This window comes from Crinia signifera, chromosome 2 (assembly GCF_055691185.1).
Source record: "Crinia signifera chromosome 2, ASM5569118v1, whole genome shotgun sequence".
Classification (NCBI taxonomy): domain Eukaryota; kingdom Metazoa; phylum Chordata; class Amphibia; order Anura; family Myobatrachidae; genus Crinia; species Crinia signifera.
This window is the reverse complement of record NC_139218.1, coordinates 94,354,342-94,378,501: the sequence shown is the minus strand read 5'-3', so window position 1 is coordinate 94,378,501 and position 24,160 is coordinate 94,354,342. Positions and strand designations below refer to the sequence as shown.

Sequence of the window (24,160 nt, the reverse complement as noted above, 5' to 3'; positions counted from 1 at the left end):
ACTGTGCATAGCTTCTATGGGCTGTTTTGGCAACAGCCCATAGAAGGGAATTCACGGTCCTGGCACCTGAACATGCACTGGGACCAGCACATGCACAGAACAGACATAGGGACTGCCTTGGTGACTGGCAGGTCAGACTTCCAATAGGAAGTCACAGCTAGTCATAGTGAAGCCAGAGCAGTCTTACAGGCGGTGTGTTTCCTACCTGGGTCTTTTCCTCTTTTACTACATGTGCTTCTTCCTTCTTCCCCAATTGTGCCTCTGCCTCTTTTACCAACTGTACCATCATCCCATCATTGCCATTGCTTCTGCATCCCACTCTACTTGTGCCTCTACACTCTTTTAACCTGTACATCTGCCCCCTTAATACCTTTGTCTCTGCCTCCATCCCCAGCAACTTTTCTGTCACCTCTTGGCATCACAAGGGGGTGTGGGCAGTACATGGCTGTCACCTGCCTAGGGTTGACACAAAATGCTGGCTCCAGCTCAGTGACAGGTGCATGATGCTGCACTGTAACATTATGTGAAGCATTCAGTTCCTGTAACAGTATCCCTGAGGGTAGTTTCCATTTCTGGGACTGCAAGAGTGAGAAAAACATGGTCATACCATGAGGCCATGCCACATCCAGTGAGTCTACACCCTCCCATTAAGGCCATCCCCCCTTAATGATGATCTTGCATTTTTATAATTTTTATAAAAAAGTTATTGACTAAACAAGTACAACAAACTATTTGTTTGTTTTGTTATAAGATGACAACAAAATTGTTTTTTATTCACTTTCTTGAAATTTCTAAGGAAAAAAAATCACTTTGTAGGGTACACAATAAAAAATTTGTGATATTGATGTTAGTATGTGCGCCGGAGGCTGGTGACTGTGCGCAGGCGGCTGGTGACTGTGCACAGGACCGGAAGTGAGCTAAGACGCAGAGAGTCTGAGCATCTGAGGGACGCCGTGAGAGGAGGAGAGAAGTGGCATCAAGCATGACAGAGCACCGGGCCGCAAGTAGCTGGGAGCAAATAGCTGGGTGCCAGGTCACAAGTGGGGGGGGGGGCAGACGCTGGGTCGCTGGGTCACACGACGTCAGTGTATGAGTGTGAGACTGAGTGCCGGGCCGCATACATCAGGGAGCCGGGTCGCAACGCGCAAGGAGGAAGCGTGCGTGAGGAGGAGAGAAGCAGAGCAAAGAGGGACTGTGTCAGGGGGTGAAGTGTGCAGACTCTGGGCAGGGGTGTGCTGTCACCTGGCAGAGAGTGAGCAGGAAGATAAGGAGGCTGCCGATAACAGCAAGTATCAGATAACTGTAGCAATATTGCTACAGTATTGTATTGCATTGTATTGTATTGTAAGTACAATCTGTTCTCTCTTGTTTTCTTCTCTTACCTTTATTGTATTTATATTATCATGTGTTTCAGCACATAGTTCCCGGATAATATCCACTCAATATAGAATAATATAGCATAATATAAAATAGTATAGTATAATATACAGTACTATAGTATATCACACCCCCTTAAGTAGCTTTAGTACTCACCATAAAATGACCATGAGTGAGGTAGGCAATTTCACTCAGTGCATATCTTGCCAGGTGTATGCGCACTTGGATCAAAAGATCCCGGGTGAATACATCTGTATGAAGTGCGTAGAGATTTCTGATCTAAAGCAGCCCATCGAAACTCTGAGGGACTTTGCCAAATTAGAAGAAAGCTTCCGCCTCATGCTGGAAACTTTGGAGGACCAGGGGTATTAGCAATAGATTAGGTGGGAGAGCCAGCTAGTTTGGTCACAGTCTGAATGGGTAGTAAGGGGAGGAACGGGCAGGCCAGTGCTGACTTAACAAATCCCTGGAGATTCCCCAGACTGGAGGAAACTATTGTGAATGTTACTTCAAAACTGGTGGGGCCTGATGTGACCAGTACCACAAGCATCCAAACAACCGCTGGAGGCTTGTGATCCATGTAGGATAATGTTTGCAGCTGATGTCCTCACTAGATGTGGTGGGGGTGCCAAAACTGGGGCACACTTGTAATCCAAAGCTTGGAAGATGGATGAGGCAGGCTGGTTCGGTCGCAGTTGGCTGAAGCGTTTCTACCTTTGATAAAGTTGTACCTAAGACATCAACCTCATTTAAAACAAATACTTTTAATAAATGTAATTTCCTGGGTGCAACCACTGTTTTTGTGGGCATCCCCATGTGACAGCTCCCTGTCCACTTCCATCCCACCCCTATGTGAACGTCTTGGTGCCTGTGCAAGTCACTGAAGGCATCTGCGCAGCAGCCCTGCACATGTGAATATATGCATGCGCAGAGCCAAGTCATCAGTCCCAGGTGTGAATATGCCGGGGACCGAGCAAACCAGAATAAGGCCGACCGTTCTGTTTCTAGTCATTGCAAATATCCTCCAGATGATCTCACAATATGTAATCCATATTGAAACATATCCTTACATTCATGATTGTATTAGAAATATACAGTTAACAACATATTAATGTACTACAGTGAGCTTTATTCTATAACACAGCCTAAATAGAAGGCACATACATGATTGCAAGTTGCAATCGGTGGCCGATGTCATGAGACTGTAGCTTTGTTTTGCAAGAACATAAAACATTGTGTAGTAGAAAATAAATATCTAGATCGACAATTAGTTTGGTGTGCTTGTAACATACTGTACATGTAAACTGAATATCATTGTAGGTTTGTTTGTAGAATATGTAGTACTGTAAAATGATTTAGCTTACTTAACCTGTTATTAACTTGCATAATATACATAATTCATCAAAGAGCTCTTTAAGGCATAATTAGACATTTCAAGAAAGGACAGACTAAAGTTTTTAATTGGGCTACAGTAAAATGTATTACATGCAAATTAAAGTTGTATATCTCAGTGGGATAGTTTTATTGTGTCTTAATGTGAGAAATCTAGGCAATGTAGTCATCAAAATGAGTAACTCCAAGAAAGATTGCAGCAGTTTATCTGTTTGGTTATGCTGCAGGGATTTTGTATATTTGAAAGGGAAGGTGGGAATTGAATCATATCACATTTTCAATCAGTGCATGTGGTTTCTAGATCTACGGGGAAATTCTACTTCCAGCTTTGTTTTAGCATTATTCTTTTGTATTATTTTTGTAATCTGCAAATATATGTTAGCTATTCTTTTTTGCATCAGTAATAATATACTTATTACTACTATAATTATTATTACTATTATTGTTATATTAGTAGTTGTACCCAAAAACACCATCTGACAAAGGAGGGACACGAGGCATGATATTTCTACGTCACGCCCCCTCACAGTAAATTGCAGTGATTTGCATGCAACATGCTTCAGAGTGTGGGTAATATATATATATATATATATATATATACTGTATATACAGAATAAATCCCCTAGTGGGAGTGCTGTATCCCCTAGGAGATTTATTCTGTATTTATATAGTTCTGTGGGCACATCCTGCATTACACTTTATACGTTACCAGAGCCGGCCTTATCCAATTTGATGCCATTGGCAAGATTTTTGTTGGCGCCCCCACTGCCGTTTCCCAGCACACATGCAAATTGATGTTTAGCATAAACAACCATTTGCAGCCTTGCGTGCGATGGCGATATCATCCGATGGGTGTTCTCATGCTAATGCAGCCGTGACAGACATGTGGGTGGCAGGCAGCCGACATCACTGGTTGTCAGCTGGCCGCCCACTTCCCCCACCGATTGAACACGCAAATGTAAGGTTGCTCAGAGCAACCTTACATATGCATGCACCTTCCATTAATATTAATATTTCCACAATTATAAGCAGCTATGAGGACTATATCAGTTACTGCCCATTAAAAGTACCAGAGAAAGTCCTCAGACCTTTTCTCCTGTTGCACTTTTAATACTTTACTGTTTTAATAAAGCAAGTAAGTCTACTTTCTGAGATTTTCATCCGTAGCCAAGATGCTCTAAGTTGTAAGAAGGTTTAAATAAAAGGCAGACCAGTAAAAGATATAAACTTCAACCATACATTTTAAGCATTATTAATATAAGATCCCAAAATGTTATCCAGCTTCAGTATTTTTCAGTTCATACAGTAGGTTTGTGCCACATTAACCTTACTGGCTCACCATAACCTCTAAGTGACAATGTAATGATTGGCATACTTGCCAAAATCATTTAGTTTGTTTCCTAAAAACAAACTAACTCATTGTATATGCACAGCAAATGGAGTGTATTTTATTGTTGGTCCTGGCCAAATAGCCAGTGTCATATTATATAGCACATAATTATTTAATTATAATAAAACATATGGTGGAAAACAAAAGGACTGGGGGAAATGTATAGAAAAATAACCATGCCAAATACTTATCCTTCATGTAGCATTATGGATTCATGTTGTAAGTCATAAAACACAGAATTAAATTGCATCAGGTCAATTACATATTTGCCACAGGCATGCTTCTTGATGTGGTTCTGCCATTGCTAATTTATCTGTATTGCTCTTCATGTTTAAAAAAGGACTATAACAGAACAGATGATAACAGCCTGAACTAAAATATGATGCTGATATATTTTTCAGTGTACAAAAAAATAGTACTCTGGTTTCCTGGTACATTTAATTATATGTTTCTTTTTTTCCTGTACTATGACCTGAATATTTCAGATTGTTTAATCTAATTAAAACACAGAAATATAGACTCACAATGTTTACAGACATAATTATCTTTGATTTTCTAACTGATTTGTGTCATTTTATAAATTTCGTTAAAGATATTATTATGGCATATTCACTCATACATTTGTTAAAACATATATATATATATATATATATATATATATATATATATCTGTATAAAAAATGAGAAATCATTAGAAAATATTATATGAAGCGCGGTTTTTTAAACATACCAATATGTACATGTACAAAATACATTGAAGTTTTTGGATTCAATTATCTTCTAGTTATTGCGAATACTTTCTGTAACAAACATTTATAACAATCATCTAAATTGGCATAAAAATAATAAATTCTCTATCTTTGTTTACTTTATCTTGATATACTGCTCATTTCGTTGCAACAAAATAATAAGACACAATCCTATAATTTAGAAAGATATGTAAATTATAGGTGGACCATTTTTTCCAGTGGCATGAACATTCTACAATATTTAATATTCTACAGTAAACCATACTCAAAATTGTAATGGCAAATTAGATCACATACAGATGGAGCAGATCTCATTAGAGCTGTTCCTGGCGATATAATTGGAAATTGCCACTGTGCGCCATCCACTACAAGGAGGCATGCGTGGACGAGACGCTCATGTGCAGTGTTCTGATAGAGGCCTCAGCCTCCATCTGCCGGCTCCCCGCTGCTCTTCCGTTTCCCCCGTAGCCCCCCACAGCCCCTACTCTCCCTGTCCGTCTCCCTGAAGTAGAGACAGGCAGGGAATATCCTCCTCGCCACCGTGCTGACAGGACGGACTCGCATGTGAGACGCTCGCGTGTCCCTATCAGATGGAGGGCCTCTCCGCCACCCTACGCCAGCTCAGGGGATCTAGCGATTCCCTGAGCTGGCTGAGAGGCACTCCATCTGTAGTTACTTCTTATTCATTTTATAGACTTTGTTTGCCATTGTTAAGTAATTTTCTGGTTCTAGACATGTGTGTAAATATAGTATATGCTTGTCATTTCAGATTATCATTTAGATGTCTATATAAGAGTTGTATCAATTAAGGTCAGATATAGGAGATGGTTTAAGGGAAAGAGAGCATGGCCTCGCTGACATATCAATGAGGGCATGGCTCAATAGGGGAAGCTACTAAAAACCTCTCACTAGAAGCATCCCAGCTGTCCCCAGAGTCTCTGCTGACCTGCTAGTTCTATTCAGTGACAACGGCCAAGTTCTGCATGTTAGTCACACTATAGCACCTGATCCTGTTACTTTGGAGAAGTTAACATTATGATGTCACCCCCTAAAAGGGTGACACTCAGTAGTGGCCTGAACTTCCCCTTGTGATGCCACTATAACACATCTCCCCAATAGTGTTTTTAGTAGTGTTTACATATGCTCGATCAACAATATGTCAGTTCTTTCAACAAATTACTAGTAATGATGTAGGTGTTTCCCTAGCAAAGAAACGCACTGTGACAGACACTTTTGAAGATTTGCTGTTCTGTGTGTACTGCATGGATGGTTTACTAATACATTTGGGCATAACTTCTATCTGAGAAGACTGTGGTCTTAAAAATGTGGGAGGGGCTTCAGCTGTTCATTATGGAATGGGAAATAACACTTTACAACAGAGCTGCAGAAAAAAATGCCAGGTTAATAATTTTTTATTTTATTTTCATTATTAAAAAAAAAAAAATTTAGTTATGATAAGCCAAAGATTAATTACATTTGCTAATGATTTTCTACTTCATGCAAAATAGACTTTCTTTTCCAGTCTTACTTTATTACTTACAGCATGTAATTAGATATATTTGAATTGTATCCCAAACAAATATTTCAGTCATTTTAATGTGGTTGAGCTTAGAAATAAATTTAATTGGGAAAATATTAAACTTTAAGTTTTTATTGAATACATTTTTGTTATACTTTCTCTTTTTATTTGGAATACAGCACTAAAGAGTAAAATAGGACAGTACGTTAGTTTTTTCTTCTAAAGGAATTAAAAAACAATTGTAACAATTGTAACTCTTTTACAATGTTATTGATACGCTAATTTGCTACCTTGTGATTGAGAAAGAGATGTAATTTAACTTGCTGCCAACAGATGGCAGTGTTTCGGAGACACACAATCAGACACTAGACACTATATATATATATATATATATATATATATATATATATATATATATATATATATATATATAGTACTCCATTTGAAACATATTAAGTAGTGCTAGCTCTAAGCTTATGCAACACAGTGAAAAACACCTTTGAAATTAATCTTTAGCTTGCCGTTAACAAATAAACTTTAAACTAGAAGTAGGTAAGTAAAAGAACTGTAGCTTTGTTGTTTAAAAGCCAAGCTTATCAATAACATTGTATTTTAATATACATATTGTATATGTATTTAAATTAATGAGAATTAGAATAGTGTTCTAAATAAATACAAATAAGAAAAAAAGATACTCTATATGTAAAACATATACGAATATAAACTTTAAGATATATGATCAGTATGACATATTGTTGTATAAGAAGTTTTATAACACATTTTCATGCACAGCCTGCTGTGCTGAATTCACTGGAGTTCTCAAAAATCATTAGAGAAAACTAAATAAAGTAGTTTGGTAACCTTTCTTTGAATATGAATAGGGTGATTTGCACATGAATATTCATCTAAACAAATTTAAATGGTATCACTTGACTTGTTTCACTTAGTAATTTAGTTCATGAAATTATTGACATTAAAATTATCAACCTAATCAACACGTAGGTGATAAGTCTAAGAAGCCATTCTCCATAATTAAATAGTTTCAGTGAAGCTACTGAAGAGAAATAAGATATATTTCAGAAATATGTATACATGTATAAAGACATTTATTTTCATTAGTCGCTTCTATTAACTGCATATTGAATCCAACATTTATAGACTATATACATACATACATACTGAAAGGCAACGTTATAATAGATACTTGCACTGATTAATTATTTTATGGATGCAATTAAATTTAGCATTGATGATAAGGAATATTGAGGACATAATTAACATCTCCAAAGGATTATTGACACTGCAATTATATTTTTAAGCCCCATAGAGCTAAGCGATACATTGTTATTGATTTGAATGATAACAATATCATTACTGATATAGCATACATATTGTCTAGTGTCTACACTCAATTTCATTACTGATGCACTTTCCCATGTATTGTTAACAAAGTCATCCATTGTTTGTAAATGCAGCACAATCTCAAATATATCGGCAACAACTGCATGTATGGAGGGGGACTTGATGTGTCATTTATTTATATAGTCCATGATATCATTCAGTGTATATTTGCCATGGAGTGGGGGGGAGTCATGGATAATATCACTCATGGAGCAATATTGTCTAGTGTGTATGGGACTATAGTCTATTCCCAATACATGTGCATTATTTTCTTGGAAAAACTTCCATCTAAACAGTTTATAGAAAAACAACACAAAACATCCAACTTTTATTATGTAAATGCAAATAGTTTGTAATATAGGAGCAGCAATGCAAAACAGGGGATCACTTAAACATATAATGTGTGCCTAATTCTGAGTTACAAGAAATAATGTCTCAATTCTGGAGTCCGCCAGTGATCAATAGTCCTATGTGAATATCTGCTCATATTCTGAGTCAGATAAATCTACACAAGAGCACCTCTTATGATTAGTAATGGCACTTGCACCAATGCCATACTTAGAGGGGATGATGCAACTAAAAATGAAATGTGCTCTCCATATGAATGGGTTTTAAGTCTGACTACACATACATGAGGCACTTCTTTTATGTGTAAATGCCCCATTACCTCCCAGTTACCATCCTATACTGTCCATTCAGGCACTGGGGAGAAGCATATGAGATAAGCATTACTCCGACTCTTATGTATCAAACACGCACAGTGTACTAAACATCAAACAATACTGCTGTATTTGAACTTTCATACCCCCAAAATCAAGCCAAGAGTGTATATGCAGAACAGTGTAAAAATTAACTTAATTAACCTCTCAAAGCCTTCCTAATTTATTGTAGTATGCTGATTTGAACAGCCACCACAGAACTCATGTAAATAGGCAGTGATGCCCCAAGCTTTTATTTCTAACTAAGTAATTAAAGACCACAACCATCGCCTGGCATCCTTTGGTAGTTATATTACAAGAATATGCACAGTAATACTATTGGCCAGCAACAAACTATATTAATGCTAAGTAATATTCCATTTGTAGTTTCCCACATTTTCAGTAGTTAAAGCAAATTGTATGTGAGTAGGTGTTGACAGGAATAGGTGAACAGAAATGCCTAAGTAGAATAAAATGTGTGGTAAAACCAGTAGATACAGTATATAGAATAAAAAACAAAAAGTGAACAGCGCACTAGTGTTGAGAATCGTTATGACAAATTTATTTATGACAATATAAGATAAATGATAAAAAGCAATTCATAAAAAATACAAATTTTAAAATGGGGTTGAAATATATTGCACAATTGATAGCGGATGGGTGAATGATGTGGGGGTCCCCCTGCAGTTGGAATAAATGCTGGAGAGTCCGTTCCTATAGTCCCCTGGACAGAATAGTAGATGTCATAGTTACCACCCTTGATGGATTTAGGAATGTCCTCGTCCGAGTGTCCACAGGTCGGCCCAAAGTTGGCACAAATTACCGACGGTGGAGAGATGGCAATGTGCTCGGATGCTCCCAAAAGGATGTGAAGTGAACAGTAGAGAACGGTAGATTACGGGGTATTGTTTTTTAGGTGGAGGCACGAGGAGACAGTATCCTTGGGTGGTATTTGTAAATCCAGGGGATGGTTCGGGCTGCAATCCGGAGGTTTGTTGGCAAATATGAGGGGGGAGGAGTACCCCTAGTAGCTTTCTGACGTGTTTCGCCACTCCTGGTGGCTTTATCAAAGGTGGGTTCGCATGCTAGTGAGGGGATTCAAGTGGTGGTGGTGGTAGAATTTCAGCAGGGTGGTGTTACTTGCTCACTAGGCAGGGAATATATGCAGACTAAAGAGCAGGTCTGAATCAGGCCCTTGGAGCTTTGTAATCCTACCCACTACATAATCAGAATGCCCATCCATCTACTGTATGCCAAAGTCTGTATTTGGGGTCCAGTGGATCTCTATTTTCTATACTATGATTATTATTATTATTATATTTTATTTATGAGGCAAAACAAGTGGTTTGCAGCATTGTGCATATAACCAGACATTCCGATACTTGGTCCTCAGGGACCACTAAAAGTCTGGGTGATTTGTAAAATTGCAGAGCCCTGCAATCAGATATTGGCCATCCGCCAATGGCTTGTGAAAATCAGCCAATCAAAGGTCAGCTGCAAATCCATTCGCAACTCACTCCCCAACTAATGATTTTCCAAGTCTGTACGTGACATACTATAACTGTATAATACAAACAAGCTCATCGAGTCTGGAACCGATGCCACACTCCCTCCTAAAAATGTGGCTTCCTGTCAATCCACTTGTTAACGGCAAATAGAATACTCATTGGTCCATACACATACACAATCATTCGATAATCAGTTGCTATGCAAATGCGCACAGCATAAGCATTGGTGTCACTAAAATATGTACTGTTAGTGTGCCTGAGGACCAAGGTTGGGAATGTCTGCTATGCATTCTGATTAAAACAATCTTTTCTCTAGAAACCAGCAACATATTTACTTTGGTTTCTTGAAATGAAATAATTTTGGCATTTTATAACAAAAATCAGTGAAAGCAGCATAATTCTGTATGTAGGTTGGTAGAAAGAATTGCTGAATAAAGCACACAAAAATATAAAGTGCAACACATTTTGTAATTTTCATTTGCTATGCAGAAACACATTATGCTTTCCTTTACTATGCTTAAGGAATAAAAATATTCCACATGGATTCACTTCTATTTCCTTTGCCAGAGGTGATTCGCAAGGGCATAGTGCATTACAGTTAGGCCATTATTTAAGATGTGCAGACATTTCTAATTAATTCTTGGCATGCATATGCCTGTTCCTTAGCTAAATAACTACTTTTCAGAGTTTGATTTTTGTTCCTGTCAAAGAGAGCATAAACGAGGTTATATTATCCAATGAAGTCATAAATTCTAGGCTCATACATGAGATATACATTACCAGAAAGTGCTATAAAGCAGATCAAGGTGATTTTGTGATCTTGAAGCAAAATTGCTGTTCCAAGTTTCTGTCATTTATTACAGCAAAGTTTTGCTCTTGCCGGAGTAAGATTGTAATAATCACTCAGCAATCTATTTGCTTCCTTGTTTTGTATAGCATAGAGATTCAGAACAGAAAGGTCAGGGATTAAGCACAGATTAACATTTGCATTCTCTTCAATCTCCTACTTCCACTGTTGATAAAACACCATAAAAAATGCCCTTGACAGATTTTCTCCTACAAAACCTTTATGTAAGTGGCATTTTAATGTCAAGTATATACTGTAGGACATATAATATTGTATTTACGGAAATTATATACTACAAACACTTACAGCATGAATGCCTTAAATCAGCTATACAAGAAATGCAAGTGATCACCCTTTTTGTTTGGGCAAAATGCACAGATCTTCAAAGTTTACTATAAACACAGTTACATTAAATAAATGTAGCCTAATTCAAGTAATTTACAGATGCTAAACCGCACAAAATCATTATGGACCTGCCATGTAGTTTGATATGTGCACATTTGCCTAGATTTCCACTGATGAAGAAGATTTTGTGCCTGATTTAGAGATTTAAAATATGCTAATGCTGCATTAGACGTTTCAAGACAAAAGACGACCAATGCCAAAATTGCAAATCCAAATAAGCAGCATATTGGTCCCTGCAACCATCAGTCATGGAATTGGTCATATAAGTAAGACTAAGGTTGGTTACATAACAGGATATGGGGCATTCTGCTGATAGTTGAGGCTGAAGTGCACATGGTTTGCCCATTTTGAGAACAGATTTGTCCTGTGATCAGGTCTTAATTAGGCCCATTGTGCTAGTGTGTACCCACCCTAAGGCTACTCAGAATGGCAGTCTTGGCTCCAAGGCCAGTAAATCTATGTCAGAAAGTGCAGAAACGGGCCTCTCCAGGAGTAGATTTTATCAACATAATTTTTACTAAAATAATGTGAAAGGGGTGTTTTCACATTCTTTTCCCATTATTTTAGTAATACTTAAATGTACTATTTCCTTATTCCTTATTCCTTAAAAATCAGCTTCATACCCTTTTTTATTTTTTTTTTATTTAGCAAATCACATTTCCCATACTTTTAATGATAAAGGTGATCTGGCTGAATTTACAAAAACAAAATTGTGCAAAAATTTCAGAGACAGCCCTGCTGTGGTGAACGCTGCTACGGTGCTATCCTCCAGGGCTCCGGCCATGTGAATGTGACTCCTGCACTGTGACCTGACCATCTGCATTTACAGTATCAGGTGACTTGGGGCCTTAGTCTAGTTCACTCTTTCTGACAAAATCCTTCTTAGATGGACAAAAACATGTGCACTGCAGGGGGGGGGGGGGGGCAGATGTAAAATGTGCAGAGAGAATTAGATTTGGGTGAGTTATTTTGTTTCTGTGCAGGGTAAATACGGCCTGCTTTATTTTTACACTGCAATATATATCTCACTTCGAAGTAAAACCCCACCCAAATCGAGTTCACTCTACACAAGTAGCATCTGCCCCACCTGCAGTGCACATGGTTTTGTCCATCTAAGAAGGAAATTGTCAGAAAGAGTGAACTAGAATAACCCCCTTTGTCACAGTGCACTTGGCGGTGACACTATGACCAATGCTGGTGAAGGGCAAAGGAGCACTGATCACAAGCACAGGGTGATGATGGGGTGGGGCAATTGTGATGTAGTGGAGTGTATGTACATGGCGAAACATCTGGAACAAGATGTTTGCAGGTTCCATAGTTCATAGAAGGGGACTTAAGACACAGACACCTCCATTAGTTTGAATTCCTCACTGAGTGATATAGTGATGTATTCATTATAAAATAAGAGTGGCACGATTGATAATAACAGACCTTTTAGGTTAAAGCTCAGAATATAAACCCAAGATTAACATACCTACTGTAAACTGTTTTAAAACCTAATTAAACTTGTTCTGAACTTTAAAATATGTACCCTCGTGAGTTTGCTTTGCTCGCAACACTTCAGGCAAGGTTGCTATTCCCAAAAGATGTCCACATGGATAGCAGCAGTAGCTCTGGTACATGTTCTGGACTTGAGTTGACCTTTTAGGTTACACAAAATAGATTCATCTGGAGCCACATGATGTTCAAGTATTCATAAAATTATGTGAAGATCAAACAACTTTGTTCAAACATGAACTAGACCATCTTTTGTATATGGCAAAAAAAGTATCACTAACTTAAAAAAGACCCCATAAAGCATCACTAAAAATAAAAAAATCCTGTTATTCCCATACTGATGTAGTTTGTACAAAATCCACATATTCTTGGTAGGCTTAAAATCTAAGACCAAATTTATAGTATCCTTCAATTTCTAATTATTTGGATTATCAGCTACAACCAATAATGCAAAGAAAACCCATATTTGTAAAGGATACAATTATGTTACTAATGAAATGACAGTACTCACAGTGACTAAAGTAACTGAAGTTGCTATGCACAAGTACAGTAATGCAGTATTTCATTATAAAGAAAATGCTAGCTAGTGACCAGCACCATGAAAGCTTTATGTATATTGCTGACATTTTGTCAAAGAATATCCACTACAAAGGTCCTGATATCACATTTTTCATGGATGTGTTGTAAACGACACTGAACTGTATTTATGTCTATTTAAATTAACTGTACAATTAACTAGGGTTCTAACGTTACCCCATCTTTTGTAAACACATACAGTATATTTTATATACAGAAACTTCTGTTTTTGGACATAGCATTTATGTTACACCCACTTCCTAGATGATATTTGGTCAGTCACTGCTTCAAAATTTATGGCAACAATGAGAAGAGGTGGTACCCCTAATTCTACCCCTATCTATTCAATATACCACAAGAAATGCATCTGTAGTAATTTCAGTAGGAACTTACACTGTACTAAAAAATTATAGGGAGTTATTTGCACACTGTCCCTTTCTATGTTAATTAGTGTCACATGATCTTACTTTGCCATGTATGAAAGTGCTTTAAGCCTCCAGGCCCAATAGCAAATGCACTCCCTGTACTCACTATAGTTTTTGCCCCTACCTTTATACAGTATAATATCAAGAAGCACAAAGCTAAAGCAACAATGGCATGATTTGAATGACCACAATTGTAATTTTCTACAATGGCTAAGTCAAAGAAATGGATCTCAAAACAATTTAGAATTTGTGACACTATTTGGAAAAATACAGTCCACAAACATCATCAGAACCAAGCTAAAAAAAAAATCTGGAGCAAATCTGTAAGAAAGAAAGGGCAAAAATAACTTGCATACAATATGCAAGGTTGAAAGATAGACAACCAAACATAATCAAAGGTGTTATTGCAGCAAAGTACTACTTTGCAACATTTAAAACATGAGTTAAATATATTTACAAGCAGAAAACCAATAATGAAATAATTTCAAAATGTACTTTATGAGCCTACTGCTTTACAATATTATACTGTTTGGAACAATATATGTACACTACTGGTCAAAAGTTTTAGAACACTTTTACAGAATTTCCCACAAATGTATTATACTTGTGCTTTGGCTTTCATCCTTCATCCTTCTGTCCAGTTCATCCCAAACCAACTTTATGTGTTCATGTCTAGACACTGTGCTGCCCTTTCAATAATTTGAAGCCTTCCGTGTCATACTTTTCCTCATAGCTACTTCTGACACATCATCTAGGGATGCTTTGGGTCATTGTCTTTCTGTAGGATGTAACCGAGACAACCTAGGCATTGCATGGTACTGCAATAACCTGGATAGTTGTGTTTGGTTCAGAGCAGCAATCACTCTCTTAATTTTACCTGCTAGGGAGTCAGCAGAAGTGCCACAGGTCCTCACACTTCCTCTCTTTTTACAGCTGGTGTAACAGGAAGTTGCTTTCCAGCACATTTAAGTAATGTGTTTGAAAGGGCAATGGTTTCATTATCAAAACATTTGGGTGTGTTGCTATGAAGAGTATTGCCATTATAAATAATAAAAACCCATACATTGGGTAACCATACTTTTTCCTATTCAACAACGTACAAATATCCTGTTTGATGAGCCAAACCTTTAACATTTTGATTAAATTGACAACTGGGGTGCTTCATGGCCCAAGCAAGCATATTTTTAATTGCTGCAGAACAGGACAAAGTTTTAACACATTACATGTTCCCTTGTAAACGAATGTTATAACAACATTTAAAAAAAATTGCTAACCAAATCTAATTTTTTAACCTTTATCAGTGTGTTGTTTACCATTGCGCAGTTTCCGTTTAATTGGTTTAACGTCGTTAAAACATGAAAAATTATAATGGTCCAAATTTTTTGAGCAGTGTTTTAAGTGTTTTTTTGCCGAATGTGTTTGGATTGTGGAAAGAAACTACAGCACCGAGAAGAAGGACTGAAGAAGGGGTATTTTCCCCGAAACATGTAGACATTAAACTACACCTGTTATCACCTACTACAAGTCTAAGAGTGCCGCTGCTGTTCCCCAGAGGAGTGTGTGTGTCAAGCTATCAGCTTGTGCAGAAGGCAACTGAGCCAGTTAACCCACGGGGGTCCGAGTGCCGGGTTCACATTTATTGTACATATATATATATATATATATATATATTACATACACACACACGCACACTGTAAGAGGATTATCTAATGTCTAATACCTTACCTTATGCATATTCCTAAAAGTCAATATTAATAAGAACAATTATAGTTTACCAGCAGCATCCCACTTTTCCAGAATTACTTATAGCATTACAGCAAAGAAAACTGACTTTGGTGACACAAAAGTCCGTTTATAAACTAATGAACATAGCACATATATTTGTTATTTTCAAAAGAAGTTGTGTTGGCATTATTTTTTCTTGCACTCATATATATTTATATGTGTAATAGCATTCCTGCAGTATGTGGCCAAGCAAGCAACATAATCACTCAAAAGTCAGACTATTAAAGTACAAATCCAAATAAAGGGAATGTGACATAGTGCAGCTCTCAGTTTTATAGTCTATTCTTTCAAAAATGTTGACTATTTGTAAGATTACTGCAGTTATCCGCATCTTTCAATGATAAATACCATAGTTATTAGTATTCTAGGAATATCTTATTTGTATCTATTACGTAAAATATAGCTTACAGTCATTTAAGACTCATATATTAATCATGGGAAAAAAGAGAAAAATACCTATTAATTTTCCTTTTGTTAAATTAAGTCACATCTCTTTTTCACATGAACACACATTCAGTATGTTTTAATCCCTTTTAATAACACTTATTGTAGTGAATGACAACCATTGCAAATGGATTTTCAATATAGTACACATATGGGAATAATCTCCATTCTTGTTATTGACAACTCTGTGATTGACATGACAGAACTTTCTACCATGCAGAACATTGCGTCTATGCTGTACGTAAATAAGGACTTGCCAGTTTGTGCACTTTGTACGGGTTTTCTATGGCAGTCATAATAAATAACACACAGTTACGTTACAGTTGTGCTTATAAGGTATATTAAAATTACAAAAGTATTTAAAATATAGGAAGTGTTCATATAACAGATGTAAATATATCATATTTAGATTTCATTTATTTACAATCAATATTAAATAATTACATCCATAGCGTAAACAAGAATAAAACAGAAAAAATATTTCTTGAGACTTTTTGATCCTAAAGAAAGAACTGCTAATGTGAATTTAACTCATTGAGTCACATCCAAACCTTTGACATGAAAAGCAAATTTCACAGTCTGTCTCCATGACAACCAAGCTTCTTCTGTCAGAGAACTGTCATGTAACAATAGGTAATGTGTTTAATCAGATTGTATGGACAACAATTGCTAGCCTTTCCTTACCCCTTGCTGTTTTTATTGTTCTTATCTAGAGTTTTGTAAAAGAAAACTGTCACTTTCCTTTTTCAATAATATGATGGGATTTTAGCTTCCCATTTATAGATAATGCCATAGCCAAAACAAGAGTACTGCCGCCAGTTTTACTGCAAAGATAAAATCATGTCACTGTAAAGCATAAAGTTACACAGTTAATTTTCATAACACTAAGATAGTTACCTAAGTTGATGCTTAACAGTTAGGGATGCTTAACAATGTGTAGTTTTTTTTATATCTAAACTGAAAACTAAAAATGTTTCACAAACATACATTTTTGGGGGGTACATTGATTTGTCATTCATAGAAACAAACCATTAATACCCCTTTCAGACAGAAAAGTCTGAAAATCCCGGCAAATACACGGCATTTCAAATGCCGTGTCAATTTGCCGGGAGCAGCCTGACCCCCCTTCACACAGAAGAACAAAATTACCGGGTTGAAAATTTCTACCTGGTAATTTGCTGAATAACACGGGTATTTCTTCTGTGTGAAAGGGTCAACACGGGTCATAAATCCCGTGTCCTCGACCCTGGTCATTTCCCGGGTCGGAGACACGGGATTTACGACACGGGTGTGCCCTTTCACACAGAAAAAGGACCCGTGTATTTAATGAAATTCCCGGGTGGAACTGCTTCACCTGGGTATTTCATTTTCTGTGTGAAAGGGGTATTATTTACATTGATCATACTTGTTTTATACTCTTATTGTCTTGGTTGTATTTATGTTTAACACTTTTATAGGTAATCTTGTTTATTTTTAAACATGTGACTATGGCTAAATATATTAGTTAATATTTATATCTAATAGGTAGAAGACATATTTGTTAGGACAACATTGCGCATACAGTATGATGCCTGCTTTGGAAACAATATGTAGCCTTGACAATCTCTGCCTTGCATTCTTCACTGCAAATTCCATTTTGTGTTTGTTTATGCAGTTCTTAGCTCTATGCTGTTGTTGCTGAGAAAAACAGGACATTTGGTAATGATGGCACATTATAAAAATACAGTACAATATGTAGTGCCATCACTGTTATTAAATACAGGTACTCAGTGGCAGAGTTGTAGTTTATTACCTTAATCACTATTGATGCCACAGTTTTCCTCTATCAAGACTACTTTTTGATATAAATACACAGCCAGAAAATGGACACTCGGATGCTGTTACAAAATCAAAATTGTGGCATAACAATTAAAAAGAAAGATTGTGTACAAATCTAAATATTTGTTGTATTCCAGGTATTATTTAAGGACAAATATTTCAATACTTATTATCTTTCATGTTATTTTTGCAATACTTTAGAATCATCAATTAATCTACTCACCATCAAATGATACATTTTGGACCATCACCAAAAATACCCAAACAATAAAGTGGATATTAAAAACAAAATGACATCCTACTGACAATATAATAAAGTACTAAAACGATCTTCGTTAGTTTGGATTTATATTCCTGTAAAAAGTAAATATATTGATGCCAAATAAGTGAATTTAAGGAACATTACCTAATAATAAGGTAAGGTAAACATTTTAAAAGATAAATTATGTGTGTATGTATGTATTTATGTTTCCAGAAACCTATCTGCAGGCACCCGCCTAGTGCAGCCGTGCCTAGGGGTATGTGATGTTCCTCATCACGATATTATGTTTTTTCCCCTCTCACACAGTTATGTTTTTGTGTTTTAACGGTTTAATGTTTATACATGTTTGTTGTCATTTTTTTCACATGGGCAGACCGCGCAGGGAGTGTTGGGTTTGTGGCGACACTTGATTAAGTCTCCAGCCCCGCTATATACCGTAAATACATGTTGACATTAGGCATCGGGGGCGGTCCCTAATACGGGAGCCGTCTCCTGTGCTCCTATCGTCTCCGTATCATTACAAGTCATTGCCGCCCCCTTAACACGTCAGCGGCACCCGGAAGTAGCGGGTGCCGCGTCTCATGCGTTCCACTGGCCGGAAGCCGCGTCAGCGTGCGTTCCAGGGCCAGGAACGCGAAGCGCGATTTGGCGCTGAATATTGATAAGTTGGTAGGTATAAATAGCGGGCGGTGGGGGTTTGCTTGGTGTGGCCCTGATCCTGGTTGATATTCCCCGCTGACTTGATCTTTGACTTTGGTGACCACCCCATTTGCTGCTGGATTTGACAGACTCCTTGACAAAGGTCACGGTTAGTGACCGAAACGTTGGAGCATACAGCTAGGAAACTGCTTATTGTTATAGCTGTCCTATGCATCTATCTGGAGTTTCTTGCTCCTGATCATTTATTGTGGAGAGTGCTTTTGTCTTACCTAAGGGTGAGACTCTTTTCCTTGTACATATTGGTCACAGGCTGAGAACCTGTGTTCCATGAAGGCACCCCACCCAGTGACTGTTTTGTTGTAAGTGCGAGTGCAGGCTTTGTGGATCTTATATATATATATATATATATATATATATATATATATATATATATATATATATATACTGTAAATACAAAAGCTTGTGGGAGGTAAGCAACATATTTTAATATAGACTTGTAAAATCCTTTAAAAAAATGCTTAGCAAGGACAGGACTCATTTATAGATATTCACAGCATTGCGTAATCATTAACATATTTTATATTCCAAACATATAAGATGGCTAAAGTGATCTTTTCTTTCTGTTCAACTGGTCTGATGCAGAAATAAAACCTTTATTAACCAAATTAAAATATATGAAATAGGTGCCAATGATAAAAAACTGAACAAGTGATGAAATATAACTTCAATTAATGTTATGAAAAAAAATAATTATAATAGTATTCTGAAAGCAAAGAACCATCTAGTTTGATTATTATACACTATAGAACTTTCATTAATTTACAGTAGGTATTGAACCTTATTGTATGAAATATAATATGCTTTGGTAAGATAGATAAAGATAGATAGAAACAGATAGAAATAATGTATAAATAATATTTTACACGGTACTTACCATCCTCAGTTGGCACATAGATGTTTAAGTATAGGCAATCTTCACTTTGATCCTGTACATAGGTCACAATTGTATCTAAATTGGCAGTAAACCATACAGGTAGCATGTCATTTAGCAATGATCTTTCATCCGGAAACTGTGGACACACTGGAGCAAATTGTGTGGCATTCTTGATTCCAGTCCAGGATGAGGGTGGTTCAGGTGGTTGAAATCGTCTCTCTCCAGTTGGTGGTGCAGCATAAGGTACTCCCAAGTATTGCTCTACTGGTCCAAGAATCTCTATGGATAAGGATGTTTTTGTGCCACGTATCTTACCATAGTTCGTGGGTACAATTGGATGCTGTGCTTGGCCATCGACTATTGCAAATCGTACAGCAAATGCTGCTATCCATAATAGCAAGTTTGAATTTACTATGACACAGACAGGGGTGAAGATCAAAGGCAACCATAGTAATCCCTTTGGTCTCGACATTGTTTACATCAACATCAGCAATAGTGAGATCTCCCAGGTTGAGAGGACAACAACAAATGTAACTTCAGCCAGGATAAAACAATGTTTTTAGATGAAAGAGCCACAGAAATTATTGCCTTATTTGCATAATTGCCATCTGTAAAATCCAGATTACTGATATTGTGAAGCCCATTCCATAAGGATGAAATAATTACTATGATGTTATTCCAAATGTTGATGTCAGTTTAAATATCTAATTCAGTCATTGTATAATTATACTGTATCCAGCTACAGCGAGTTCACCTGCAAAACAAAGAGATTCATGTTTTATAAATGAAGAATTGCATTTAAAATAAAGTTTAACACCATATTTTAGACATATCTTCAACAGCATATTGTAAATAATAGTGTACTGTAAATTACATAACAAAACATTTTGTTAACTTTTTTTATATTTGCATTATTTATTTCAATTATCTTATTTCATGAACACACTGAGGATATTCTTTCCTCTAGATTCTTATGACCTTTTAGACACTTTAATTGGTTCTTCTCAACCATTACACCCACCTACCATGCTTTTTGCATCAATTTCAATCTTGTTAATAGGAGATAAAAAATCTTGGCAAATTTCGGTGGTAACAAAACTTAATACTGGTCAGCTAAATAACAGAAAAGGTCTATTCTCCAATTACATCTAGATGTGACTATTGCAACACTTGCATTTCCTACAGGTACTGTATGTACTGTATTTCACAAATTCTGACTTAAGGCTTTAATGAAGTGATTCCCAAACTTTCTTGACCAGGGCACCCTAGAATATCAGCATTTGTTCAAGATAATTCTAATCAAAACGTTTATTTTGAATAAATAATTTTTTTAAATATATTGTGCTTAACTGTCACTCTCAGATCAGTTATGTGTCGGAAAACATAAAGTAGCTGTGTCCATACATTTTATGAATGGCAGCCACCAGCACTAGTTTTTCCCTATTATACCGTGTTCTCATTGCGAGTGAGAAATACATGGCTTTTACCCGGCATTTAAATGCCGGGGATTGCAGGGACAGACACCCATTCTCACTGCAAGGCAAATTTCCGGATGAAGAAGTTCTACCCGTTAATTTGCCTTTTAACACAAGTTTTTATACAGTGAGAAAGGGTCAACCCGTGTCTGCATACCCGATCTCAAACATAGGTAAAAAGAAGGGTTTTACCCGTGTATGAGATCCGGGTATGCGACCCGTTCACACTGCAAAAAAAACCTGTGTTAAAAGGCAAATTTCCGGTTCAACATGCTAGACCCGGGAATTTGCCTGCAGTGAGAACGGGGTTTTACTTTGAGCATAAATAATTTGTTTTGGCTGTGGACCGCCAACACTAGGCGCCTTTGCAAATATCCCGAGGCAACCCAGGGTGTTTAGGCACACAGTTTTAAAACCACTGCTTTAATACACTCAGCTAAAAGTCTCCTTTATATAACTGTTCCTCGTCTTCTCCTCTTTTCCTGAACTTCTCTTCAAACATTGAAAATGTGTATACAATTCTACATGTATATAAGACATTTTTTTTAAAATGTACAGTAGGTTTACTTTAATTTCTGTTTCTTTTTAGAACACAGTCATAAATACAAGGAAACATGGCTCCACTTGACTGTTAACCTTTTTTTTTTCCTTTCCAATATTGACAATAATTTATAGATCAGCTGAAAATGCTATGGCTATATAAATAAGATAAATAATTGATGTCATTATATGGGTATGAATTATTGTAATAACAAAACAAATGTACTATGTGGTAAATCAAAACAAAGAAAAAATGGCATCTTAGGGCAATGTGAATAAATGTGGAAAAAAGGTTGCAGAATGTACAGTATATAGCATCAAAGAGCAAATAGACTTTACAACATTAAATACGTTTATTTCTTAAATAGTTAAACATTTAACTTCATGCATAAAGTGTTGTAATATGCTTTTCACTATTTCACTATTGTATTGAAGTAAGATCAGTATTTAGAATAGACAGAAATTTGGGATTCAAGAAGGATGAAGAAGATTGGTTCTTTCTTATATAGAACATTAATCAAATTGTTTCATAAAACATACTGTGGTATACAGGATTTATTAAAAATGCTTTTTACCTCCAGCTGAATATGTTGATTTGTACACATAAGTTTGCATCTTTTGCCATAAACTTTTTCTTTAATTTCATTTATGATATTAATGTTAGAGTTTTACATGCAAATTTGTTTATTTTGTGCTATCATACAACACAAACTACTTGGCAGATACATGCATATAAAATAGTAAAATCCAAGCAATTAAACATTTCTATACAGCTGATATAAAGGCCTACTGTAGGTAGGGAAAAAAAACAATACTATGTATATATAGTACGCTCAGGGACGTGCAGTCAGGGGAGGCAGGGGAGGCAGAGCCTCACCTGTCATAAATGATTAAAAAGAAAATACAAAGATATTTAAAACACATACAGTATACTGTGTAATAGATATCTTAATTTATGTGGTGGGACACTGTATGGAGTCTGGGAGGCAGCGGGAGCTGTGCATCTTGCTGACAATTGAAACTTGTCAGCAGCGGTGGCAGAGCTTAGGACGGGCAAAAAAAAGTGTCTGAAAAGCCCATTAGAAACCAACGGGGAAGCGGCATTGACACATTTGCCTCAGTGACAGGGCTGTCACTGAGACAGATGTGATTGGACAGCGGATACAGTCTGTCATGCACAGACAGCCTATATTCGGTCAGAGGCGGCCCTATTTGCCTTGATCGGAGCCTGCAGCTGCTGGACCAGCCGGGGGTGACACATCACCAGACACCCCCCTCCCCAAAAGGTATGACCTGCAACGTCGGAGCACCGGCGGCGGTGGTAGTGGGCAGCAGTAACGGGCATCTGTGATGGAAGGCAGCAGCGGGATTCATTCACAGTGCAAGGCAGAACATCACAGTCTCCACACAGAGCAGGGGCCGTGATGGTAGTGCTCCTCGGCCTTTGTGCTAGCAGCTCGGGGGAGCACAGCATGCGTTTGCCGGGTGCATTAAGCTGATCTGCGGTAACTGCAGTCCCTGAAAGGTGATTGCAGGAGACCGAGGAAGGAGAAACAATGCACCAGGAGGAGATCCAGCCTCTGTGAGCCCAGGTATGGATCAGCCTCCTCCTATAGGACTCTGCCGTATTACTCTGCCCAGCATGTATACTGTATAGCTAACTTCAGCCTTGTGTATCTATGCATATTACATCATGGTGTCGGACTAACCCCACTGTGCAATCAGCAGTAGAGTAGTTGCATGACCTTTAGAAGGTGCATAACACCACGCACACATATCATATCATATCATGTTCCTCTGGGTAGTGACACAGAGGATCTTCCAGCACACCAGTCAGACAGTCCTGACAGCACAGAACCAAATGTATAGATATATAATATATTCATAAGTATGCCTTCATAGACTGAGACAATTTCTCCTCATATACAAAATACAGAGCCTCACCAGTGACTGACCTCACCACACGTCACTGAGTACGATACTATATACTAACAAAGCTTACTTTTAAATAATCAATTATTTTACATATTTTCAAATGTAAAAATCTGCCCTCATTTGCCCTTTTTAAAAAAAATTGTATAAAAGAGACCCTCTTTTGACTCTTGCAAGCACCCCCAGCACTCCACATTGGTAGGAAATATTTTTTATTCTTTATTCTTGTTATCGTTAACAGGACTCAAGGTGCTTTACGGACATCAAATCCAATGCATAAAATACTGAAACTGTAAGTAATACAGCAATAGACATACCACAGAGACATAAAAGGAAACCCGTAAGTGCACAGTTAGCAAAATGATAGATTGATGTAGGAATTCTGGATAATAACTTCCATGGGTTATGTATTCCACCCTCATAAGGCACCAGGTGAGGTAACTACAGTATCTTGGGTGCACTGTATAGGATTACCCTGGGTCGCATAGGTTACCCATAGAAGAAATGACACGAAATGGGGTCAGTA

At 37.1% G+C, this 24,160-nt stretch overlaps 1 protein-coding gene across 2 annotated transcripts in view; it reads right to left on the bottom strand.

Annotated features, from left to right (window-relative positions):
- NLGN4X (neuroligin 4 X-linked) overlaps window positions 1-24,160 on the bottom strand; it is a 333,651-nt gene that overhangs the window by 178,601 nt on the left and 130,890 nt on the right. For both annotated transcript variants that reach the window (XM_083172573.1, XM_083172574.1), the window contains exon 2: window positions 19,688-20,441. In XM_083172573.1, the coding sequence (XP_083028699.1) occupies window positions 19,688-20,159 (472 nt within the window). In that variant the 5' untranslated portion in view covers window positions 20,160-20,441. The remainder of the gene's footprint in view (window positions 1-19,687; window positions 20,442-24,160) is intronic.